Source organism: Leopardus geoffroyi, chromosome B3 (genome assembly GCF_018350155.1).
Source record: "Leopardus geoffroyi isolate Oge1 chromosome B3, O.geoffroyi_Oge1_pat1.0, whole genome shotgun sequence".
Lineage (NCBI taxonomy): Eukaryota > Metazoa > Chordata > Mammalia > Carnivora > Felidae > Leopardus > Leopardus geoffroyi.
This window is the reverse complement of record NC_059337.1, coordinates 132203558-132214207: the sequence shown is the minus strand read 5'-3', so window position 1 is coordinate 132214207 and position 10650 is coordinate 132203558. Positions and strand designations below refer to the sequence as shown.

Here is a 10650-nt window from a genome sequence, read left to right as displayed (position 1 = left end):
TTTTTGATGTAACTATTTATTCAAAGATGGAACTTGATGGGAATAGTTTAAAATCTCAAATTATCTGATAAATGTCAGTCTGCACTTGTTAATATTCTCATTTGTTTCTAAAAAATACATTTAAAACCAATCAGTGATGCCTGGGTGGCTCAGTCAGTTGCGCATCTGACTCTTGGTTTCGGCTCAAGTCATGATCTCGCAGTTTCGTGAGTTCGAGTCCTGCATCGGGCTCTGCACTGGCAGCATGGAGCCTGCTTGGAATTCTCTCTCTCTCTCTCTCTCTCTCTCTCTCTCTCTCTCTCTCTCCCTCTCTCTCCCTCTCTCTCAGGCCCTCCCCTACTTGCACTGTCTCTGTCTCTCTAAACATAAATAAATAAACTTAAAAACATTAAAAAAAATAAAAGCAGAGAGAAGTTTCTTGCATAGAAAAGCCAAATAGGTGTACCACGGGCCCACTGAACCAAATTTTCTATTTTTTGTTTTCTCTTAGTTTCTTACAGCACATCTGGATTAAGTTACCAAAGTTATAAACTTCCCTCTCGATTATGTTTGCAGGATGTGGTTAGCAGATTTTAACTACAGGCCTGTCCCATTGCTTCAGGCTTCTGGGCTGGCATTTGGTGGTTATCCCTCAGGACTGTCAATGGAGGTGCTCAGAGCCCACGCAGGCCCACGGGAGAGATACGTGTGCCCTGAATCTTGCTTCTGTGACATGTTTGTGGGTGATCAAGCCTCGCCACTCTCCCTCTCTGCTTATGCTCATTCCAGAGGTTCTGCCTGATAGACCAGGAGAAGACGTGCCTGCTGATCCTCTCATTGTCCAGGCAGATGTTGCTGCATCAGGAGGCTCAAACCCTGGAGGGGGGGCGAGGGGGGTTTCTGGGTAGCCACAAAGTGGGGAGGCCCCAAGTGAGGACAAGAGAGTCTCCTTCCTTTTCTCTAATTTATGATTGGGTTAGTTTTATCTTCTTTTTACTTTAGCAGATTTATCATTTTACCTTCTTATTGATTTCCTTTGGCAAAATTAGGAAAACTGTGTACGTATGTCTCAGTGACATGTCTTATTTTTACAGGCAAACCCAGACTGTCACAGTGAACCCAATTCGGAGGAGGTCGTCTTCAAGGGTGTCTCTGGTAAGAAAGAAGGAAAATTATGATTGCTTTTTTTTCTTTTAGTGATGTCATCTTCCTTAATAAAAGATCCTTTGGATAGTGTTAATTTTAGTTGGACCACAAAAGTGTGCTGGTATTAGATTGTTTTTAACCAAAGAAACGGCAGTAGGCTGAGCCTAATATTTATGTAATATTTATGTTATTACACATATTTAAATATTAGGTCCAACCTAATATTACAATTTTCGACTATTAGCAAAGAGTAATCAGAAGTTAGTAGATCTTTAAAATACTAGCTAATTTTGCCTGAGAAGATCAAATATACTATATAAAGGCTTTTTATATTCACATGTTTATATAAGAATTCAGGAAATTTTGTTCCTTCTTGCTCTTAACTTTTTGGATACAGCTTGTCTTCTTGTGATCTCTGATGTCTGACACCACTGTACAGGGCTTGGCATTGTCATTCTGGGAGACACTAAAAGTGATAAATATGGTAAGAGCTACAGGGTCTCCATGTGTATTTTCTATATAATATATTTAACTTCCTTAGAAGTTTTTTAATGGAAAGAAAGAAACCAGCGGAGACTTACTTTACATGTATTACATAGGTAGCGATGTATTTTAACTCTGTTTCCAACTTTCCATTCCTTAGCCTAAGCCCCAGTCCTATGTGATGCCTCCCCAACCCCAGCTGCATTATAATGGACATTATACGGAACCATACACTTCCTCCCAAGGTAAAGTACACTATTTCTGAAATGCTGTATAAAATTATTATACTCTGAATAAATCTATGAAGACTTGGAGATCTTGGAGCCAGGACAGTTTTTGGCTGATGTTCCATTGCAATTGTTTTCATGGTTATAGCCATCCTGGATTCGTAGAAGGAGCTGCCATTAGATTCAGTTTCTCAAAATGTGTCGCAATATGCAGTATCAGATGTTGATACTCAGATGATCCAGAGTTCGGCCCATGGGAGCTCCTTTCGGCCGGCTCCTGTGTCCTGCTGATACTCCCCCGTTAGCCTTTGAGTGCTTCCTTGTTTCTGGCACAAGATATCCCAAGCTCGTTTTGTTTTTTTTTTCCTGCCCGAGAGCTTCCCATTGTAAAGCTTTAAACATTTCATCTTTATTTTTATTTATTTATTTTTATTTTTCACTTGATTAGTAGAGCGAGCTGTATTTAAGGCAGTGCCTCCAAAGCTGAATGTCAAGCATTCATTCACAGACATTTACTCTCTACCCTGTGTACAGGGCTCTAAAAGCCAAGGAGATTGAGTGCAGAGAAGTAGTTCCACATCTTAAGAATCTTAAAATCTAATAGGGCATAAGACTAGTACACAAATAAATACAAAGAGAACGTGATTGTTTTGAGGAGAGAGGGCAGGCAGTTATGTGAAGAGAGTCTCATCCTGTTGGGGAGATTGAAAAGGGCTTTCTGGAAAGACGGGTGGATTTAGACAGCTGGAGAGAGAGGCGGGCAGTTGATTGGGATTGCTACCCCTGGTTTGGGGGGACAGTGGATGCCATGGCACAGAATGAGGAAGGGCATTGGGGAGAGGAGGGGTATGGTTGGACTCTCGCGTAGGAAACTGATAGAAGTGATGTGTGAAGGGACCAGAGGTAGGTTGTGAGTGTGTTGTGTGTGGGCCTTACGTGCACAGATGACAATTTCCAGTGAGGTAGGCTGGTAGGCCATAGGGGAACAGCGCTTCAGGGTGTGGATTCCCAGAGTGTGCACCTCAGGGTATTTTCTGCCTTCCTCACCGCCCTCTCCTTGCACCCTGCCCTCGTCTGGTTCTGCACCTCCAGGTGCCCCACCTCTGAGTAAAGACTCTTCTCTCTGCATTGTTAGAGTTACCTCACCACTCTGCCCTTTTCCTCGGTCTGCAGATATCCTAATACTTTGTCCTTGCCACGCCTCTCTCTTCCACCAGTGGTCGGAGTTACTGTTCCCTTCCCTTTTCTGCCTGCTGCTTCTGAGAGTAGTGCCTGTGTGGTTGTTACCCGTTTATTCCTTCCACTGCCCTCCCAGGTCCCCAGCGCCCCACGCGTCCTCCTCACCAGCACGTCCCAGATTTCTCTCCTGAACAGTCTCTTTTCAGTGCTCTGGTTCTCCCTCCCCTCCTCCTCCTGTGCCATCAGCGTTGTTCGCTGCCTGGGAACGTCTGCCTGTGGCCTTCTTCCCTCCCTGGGCAGGCTCCCACAGCAGCCCATCCACGTTTCAGATTTCAGCAGGGACGGTTGTCACATCTGTGTTTCCCACCTGTCCTTGGTCCTGGGCCCTGCACTGCCATCTGTCTCAGAGTCACAGTTTAGGGGCCACTACACGGACAGCCCTCCGCGGGGTGCTGGCTTACGGTATCCGCGATTACAATGAGCTGAAAATGAAAACGTTAAATTTCAGCTCATCACTCTACCCCATAAGCCTGTCCCTCTCCCCCTTGTCCTCACTTCATCTTTGTGATGAAGTCACTGTCCTGGTTACTTGGATTCCAAACTGCATGTAATTTGGCCTTTTTTTTTTTCCCCTCAACACCTGGTCGTTACATATGCTTTTGCCTCTAGCTCCATATATCCCTTCCATCTCCCTGGCCTTCTGGTCCTGGTTTAGTCCAGCCCCACGGCTAGCTGTAGCCCCATCTTCAGCCTGCACTCTCCCCAGTTCGCTGGACACGAGAGTGCCGGGCTCTTCTCATCTCCCCATTCCTCTCATTCCTCTGCCTGGGGTGCCACCCTCTCCATGCTGATTCCCAACACTCCTTTTCCAGTCTTCCTTCCCGCTGTGCTCCAGCCGAACCGAGGATGCCCTCCACAAGTGGTCTCCCAGCCTTGTCCGAGCTGCCCTGCCACTCAGAACGCCCTTTGCCCTGACACGACCCCGTAGTGTACTCTCCTGCCCACGTGCCTGGTTCCCCTTGGGTCGGTGAGGCTGGGCTGTGGGAACTCTTGTGGCCCATGCAGTAAGGGTGACTTCTTGCTCAGGTTACCTGGCTGTCGTGCGCAGGCAGGAGGGCTCTGCTCCCCACCTGCCTACCCCTGTGTTCCTGCTGGAGGGGCCTCTTCCGTCTAGAACACTGGTCAGGGTGGTGGGGGCAGGGGGGCATGGAAACTGTCTCTCAATCTTCTGCTCCCTTTCCCTTGACCTCTGCTAGTCATATGACCATGCCTGGCATAGGCCGCGGGGTGAGGAAGGGTAATCCTGCACCCACTGGCTGACTGGCTGCTGCTGAAAGTCAGGCAGGCCCTCCCCACTGCCCCAAAGGCCACTTGAATGCTGTATTTTTTGTGAGGGTGTTCTTGATTCTCTCCTCCCTGTCCCCATCAACCCAGCCCAAGCTGGAAGAGATCCTTCTCTCCTCCTGCGTGGACCCGTCACACTTATCTCCTTGTCGTGTAACATGTCCTTGAATTGTGACTTTCATATACATTTTTCCCCTTTACTCACCTGGATTCCCATCTTTTACCCCCATCAGTGCTCAGCATAGTCTTCTGCACACACGGGCTCCCAAAGGGATGTCCTGTGGGGTGCAGGGAGGAGCCTGCAGGCAGGGAGACCAGAAGGGGTGAGTATCAGGCCAGTGCAGACAGGCTGGAGTAAGGACCAGGGAGAGGCTGTGGTGCCAGTGACTCCAGGGACTCCGAGGTCGCAAAGCATTCCAGGTGTGGGAAGAGTGCAGGACGGTGAGGCACCGGTGTCAGCAGGGAGAGTACAGTGTGTGTTTGAGCCCTGTTTCTTCCTGGCCTGCGTGCCACCCGAGGAAAGTCCATACGCTAGACTGACATATTCACTTCGATAACCACTAGCCACTAAACCATCACACAGCTCTGTAATCCCAAAAATAATACTTTTCAAAGCCAACTCTTCCCTGAAGGACCTGACTGCTGCTCTTTGAAGCATGAGAAATCACCCTCAATAGTGATGGTGTTTCCAGTGAACCACAGATTGGACAGAAGAAACATGCCTCCGTCCAGCCCTACCTGGCACACAGGCAGCCATCGTAGAAGAGATGGTGCTCCTGATTCTGCTAGCTGTGGATCCCCATCTCACTGGAGCATGGGGGCTCGAGGGGACAGTGGGGGAGGGGGGTGAGTAGCTTAGCATGATTCTCCCTGGCTTCTGGGCAATGGTGAGGTATATAGCAACTGATGATACTGTTGGACCTGCAGAAGCAGAACCCGCAGAGTTCTTGTCTTTCTGTCTTCATTCTAGAAGAACCCATTAACAACCTAGAATTCCACTTAAGGAGGTATTTATAGATGGTTGGTACTTGAACTAGCTCAACATCAGCAAGGCCACATCCCCACCAGGGGAAGGGAGCAGTTAGTGGCCCAATGCCCTGAACAGTGTCTCTGCCTCCAGCTACCCAGAATTCCAGAAAGTCTGTTTCATCTCTAGTAAAACACATTTTTGATTTTCAGAAAAAGACAACTGCACTCTTAATATTGGACTTAGATTTGGTTAATCTTTACTGGGGCGGGGGGGGGGGGGTGTTGAGATGCTGAGTACCACCCTTAGAGCAGGCAGAACTATCACCATTCTATAGATGAGGACGCCCGGGCTCCAGAAAATGTGCCCACGGTCATTCAGATAGTCCGGGTAAAGCCAGGTTATTTCTGCATGGATTTTTATAAACGACACCGAAAATGTCAGCAGCGTTCAGGGCACATCTCAGTTTCCGCCTAGAGTAACTGGTCCAGCTCATTCGCTTTAAATGTGTTTGTTTCCTAGATAACCTCTTTGCCACCAACCAGAATGGATACTATTGCCACTCCCAGACGAGTCTGGATCGAGCCCAGATTGACCTCAGCGGTCGGATCCGAAACGGCAGTGTATACAGCGCGCACAGCACCAACTCCCTGAACAACCCTCAGCCCTACCTGCAGCCCTCCCCCATGTCCTCCAACCCGAGCATCACTGGGAGTGACGTCATGAGGCCCGACTACGTGCCGTCACACCGCCACAGCGCCCTGATCCCGCCGTCGTACCGCCCGACCCCGGATTACGAGACGGTCATGAAGCAGCTCAACCGGGGAATGGTGCCCGCCGAAAGGCAGAGCCGCTCGCTGCGAAACCTCAACATCGGCAACTCGTACGCCTACAGCCGGCCGGACGCGCTGGTCTACAGCCAGCCGGAGATTCGGGAGCACGCGCACTTCGCCTCCCCGCAGTCGGCGCACTACCCGTTCAGCCTCAACTACAGTTTCCACAGCCCGTCCCCGTACCCGCACCCCGCCGAGCGGCGGCCCGTGGCGGGCGCCGTCAGCGTGCCCGAGCTGACCAACGTGCAGCTGCAGGCGCAGGACTACCCGGCCCCCAACATCATGCGCACGCAGGTGTACCGCCCACCCCCGCCCTACCCGCCCCCGCGGCCGGCCAACAGCACCCCGGACCTGTCCCGCCACCCGTACATCAGCAGCAGCAACCCCGACCTCATCACCAGGCGCGTGCACCACTCGGTGCAGACGTTCCAGGAGGCCAGCCTGCCGGTGGCGCACTCCCTGCAGGAGGTCAGCGAGCCGCTCACGGCCGCCCGGCGCGCGCACCTGCACAAGAGGAACAGCATCGAGGTGGCCGGGCTGGCGCACAGCCTCGAGGGCCTGCGGCTGAAGGAGCGCACGCTGTCCGCTTCGGCCGCCGACCCGCCGCCGCCGCGGCCAGTCTCCGCGGGCTCCCAGCCAGGCGGCTTCCCCGAGAGGGCCGAGCGGGACGAGGCGGACGAGCGGGGAGGCCTGGGCTATGGCCACAAGAAGTCTCTCTCGGACGCCACCATGCTGATCCACAGCAGCGAGGACGAGGAGGACCCGGAGGAGGACGTGGCCACGCTGGAGGTGCCCCTGCTGCCGGCCCGCGCGCCACGGGGCCGCCGCTCCCCCGAGCCTCCGCCTGGCTCGGCCCGTGGGCCCTGCGCCCCGGTCCCCGCCGCTTTGGGTCCGGGCCCCCTGCACGGCCGCGAGCCCGGGCCCCATCTCGGGGAGGCCCTTCGACCCCGTAGAGAGGGGCTGCTTACGCCCTCCATGTCCGAATCTGATCTCACCACGTCGGGGCGCTACCGAGCCAGGAGGGACTCCCTGAAGCAGCGGCCGGTGTCAGATCTCCTCTCCGGAAAGAAGAACGTCGTGGAAGGCCTTCCGCCGCTAGGGGTAAGGTGAATGTGTGGCGAGTGTGTGGCCGGGTCCTGTCCTTGACTCTGACTCCTGGCAGTTCGGCTTTGTCTCTTGGAGTTCTTCTCATCCCCCCATGCCTCCCACCCCCATGCGCTATTTCTGGACCTATTTGGAATACTTTGAGTTTGAGGATTATCTATGGAAATGAGGGGGGTCAGTTGAATCGGTTAGAATTTTAGTGGTTTTGCTGGAGATAATTAGGTGAAGTGAAAAGGTTAACGCGAGAGGCTCTGGAATGGAGAGGAAAGAATAAATGAAAGGTTTGGCCAATGCAGCCTTAAGGAAAAGGAAGTTAAGCTTTCACCCGCTTTAGGCGAGGTTGCTTTCTTAGCCACTTGTTAGAAACACTGTGCTGATGCAGCAGCGGGGGGCTGCATGGTGTCTGAGAGCAGCATCCTTGGAGAGAAGTGTTGCTGATGTCCGAGTGTGTGGATACTGCTTGAATTCTGTGTGTGTGATCTCTGAGGGCTGAAGAGTGATTCTGGAGTTGGGAAGGTGGCACTTTGTCAAGACAAAACACTTGAAAGCTCCAGGTCTTTATTTTTTTAATTTTTTAAGAACGCGTATTTATTTTGAGAGAGAGAGAGTGAGAGAGCGAGCCAGCAGGGAAGGGGCAGAAAGAGAAGCCCGAGCAGGCGCCACACTGTCAGCCTGGAGCACCATGCCAGGCTGGAACCCACAAACCGGTCGTGAGATCATGACCTGAGCTGAAACCAAAAGTCAGATGCTTACCTGAATGAGCCACCCAGGCCCCCGAAAGCCCCAGGTCTCTTTCAAAGAAAGATTAAGTGAATGAGGATCCCAGGAAGGTCCCTTGGAGAAAATGCAGCTCTTTGATACTCAGTATAGCAAATAACCAGCAGTTAAGCACTTGCTTATGTGGGGCAAAATATAAAAGAGCATACATAACATCATCTCTAGCTGCCATCCCCCGAGCACTTGCCATGTGCCGAGGCCCCTCTGGTTTACAACAGGCCTATTGTTCCTTCAGAAGAGAGAACAGACTCTGAGATGTTTAGTAACTTTTCCAAGGTTACACAGCTAGTGGGTGGCTGAACTGGAATTTTAAACACATGCTTATCTCTGCAACCTATTTTCTTGTCAGTTATGCTGTTCTGCATTGAGGTATAATGTATATAATATTTTATTAAGTAGCTGTTGTTTGTCTAAGCCTTGCTGTTTTCTGGCTTTCCACGGAAACTTTTTGAGTCCCCAAGCCTTGGCCATGCATTCGTGCTTTTGTCATGGAAGCGTGGTGGCTCTAAATCCTCTTGCTTCACCGCTCAGGCTTCTGGCCCCTCACTGCCTGCACGCCCTCCCCTGGCCCTGCCCTCGGATCTGGCAAAAGCCATTAATTAGCCTGTCCATCCTGTCTCCCAGTTCCTGTCAGCGCCCAGCAACTAGGACTCCTCCCCCACCTCTGATAGTTCGCATATGCAGACTTCAGGACCCGGCACAAGTATAGTAGGATCTTCATAAACTGGGAAGAAAATCCACACAATTTTACAGTGCGTATGAAATAGATTAGCAGAGGTAGACTGAAGCCACTTAACAAGAGTGTGTTTGCTTTTAATGAATCGGGGGTTTGAATTTTAAGCTTATTTTCAATTTTTCTTAAGATTACATTTGTATCTACCTGAGCAGTAAAGACCAATGTCTCAGGTCAGCTGGAGTGGAAGGTAGGGGTTCATGATCAGTGATTCACGGTGGGGGCTGGGTGTGGATGTGTCTCCAAAAGGTAATGCTACCCAAGTCCCTGAGCCAGCTGGACAGGGCCCTTTCATACTTAATCCTCTTTCCCTAATTATATTGAGAATTTTCCATCATTTTTTTTTAATGTTTATTTTTTTTGAGAAAGAGAGAAAGTGCAAGTGGGAGAGGGGCAGAGAGCGAGGGAGACACAGAATCCGAAGCAGGCTCTAGGCTGTAAGCTGTCGGCACAGAGCCTGATGCAGGGCTTGAACTCACAGAGGGTGAGATCATGACCTGAGCCAAAGTTAGACGCCTAACTGAGCCACCCAGGCACCCCAGAAGTTTCCATCATTTTTATGTGTGACCTGAGTCACTTCTCCAAATGATACTTGTTTTGAGTGAGTCCACTATGCAAGCTTATTGTCCCTTTTGAATGGGATCTAGTAAGATCCCCTAAATCTGAGGACTTTGATCAGCTTGCTTCTCTAAAATTACAAGTTTTCTTCCTTGTTGACTTTTTTTTTTTTAATGTTTATTTTTTATTTTTGAGAGAGAGAGAGAGCATGAGCAGGGGAGGGGCAGAGAAAGAGAAGGAGACAGAGAATCCGAAGCAGGCTCCAAACTCCAAGCTGTCAGCACAGAGCCCGACTCGAGGCTTGAACTCATCAACCATGAGATCATGACGTGAGCCAAAGTCGAACACTTAACCGACTGAGCCCCCAGGCACCCTTTCCTCTTTGACTTGTAAGGCCCCTAGTATTAGTACAGATCTGTGACTGGATTATTTCTTTGGCATAACGGATTCTCCTTTACTGGAAGAGTGTGTATGGCAGCTATGGCTTAGGGGAAAGGTGTGGGACCTAAGAGTGGAAGAACTTGGATCTGAGACTAGATCCTTCCATTTATTAGTTCTCTGCCCAGTGGGCTGGACCCGGCAGCACCAGAACCTCATCTTCTCCATCTGTAGCATGGGTACGGTCACCTCTGCTCTGCCTGCTAAGTCCCACATAAGGTTAGGCCTGAAAAATGCTTTCTAAATTCTATGATGGGGCATAACTGACTTTAAAGAAAATTTTTTATTGTCCTGACATTGATGACCATATATGAAAAGGCATCTGTGTGACCTTGAGCAAGCTGCTTCTCTCTGACTTATTTTTTCACTTGTAACTGCAGCTGGCCCCAGAGAGTTGTTGTGGGATAAACTGAGGTCCTAGAGCATAGAAAATGCTCAGTCGAAGTTAGCTTATTACTGGGAGGTTGCATCATACTGACTTCCTAAGAATTGGAGAACTCTAGCCCCTGCTAAGCCCCTGAGACTCCCCATAGTAACGTGGGGTTGCCATTATCTTCATCATCCAACAAACTTAGTCCACATCCCAATGAGAATTGAGGTTACAGGAGTTTAGTATTAATGTTAAAAACAATGAACTAAATTGCAGACAAGCAGAAACATTTGAGAGTTCTCCACCCTTCTCCACCTCCAGGAACTTGATTGTTATCTGAAAACCAGTGGGCTGGTTGGAGTGCTCCCATAGCTAGGGACAGATTTTCCTCCTGTGCAGCCCCAGTCTGGGTGGCGGTTCTCACACAAACCATGGTGCGGCTGTGCCCCGAACACCACGTGTCTGTACTCTGAGGACAGTACTAGCTTAGACCCCGTGCGCCTTTCTTCAAA

General features: G+C 50.2%; 1 protein-coding gene and 1 long non-coding RNA gene across 4 annotated transcripts in view; one reads left to right on the top strand and one right to left on the bottom strand.

The window, feature by feature from the left end:
- PTPN21 (protein tyrosine phosphatase non-receptor type 21) overlaps positions 1-10650 on the top strand; it is an 82241-nt gene that overhangs the window by 63498 nt on the left and 8093 nt on the right. For all 3 annotated transcript variants that reach the window (XM_045451807.1, XM_045451808.1, XM_045451809.1), the window contains exons 11-13: positions 1074-1134; positions 1769-1853; positions 5848-7259. In XM_045451807.1, coding sequence (XP_045307763.1) covers positions 1074-1134; positions 1769-1853; positions 5848-7259 — 1558 coding nt within the window. The remainder of the gene's footprint in view (positions 1-1073; positions 1135-1768; positions 1854-5847; positions 7260-10650) is intronic.
- Positions 1364-8213, bottom strand: LOC123584193. Its single transcript, XR_006705239.1, has 3 exons — positions 8016-8213; positions 4564-4657; positions 1364-3496 (listed from the first exon to the last, which is right to left on the bottom strand). It is a non-coding gene; the product is annotated as an uncharacterized LOC123584193 (long non-coding RNA).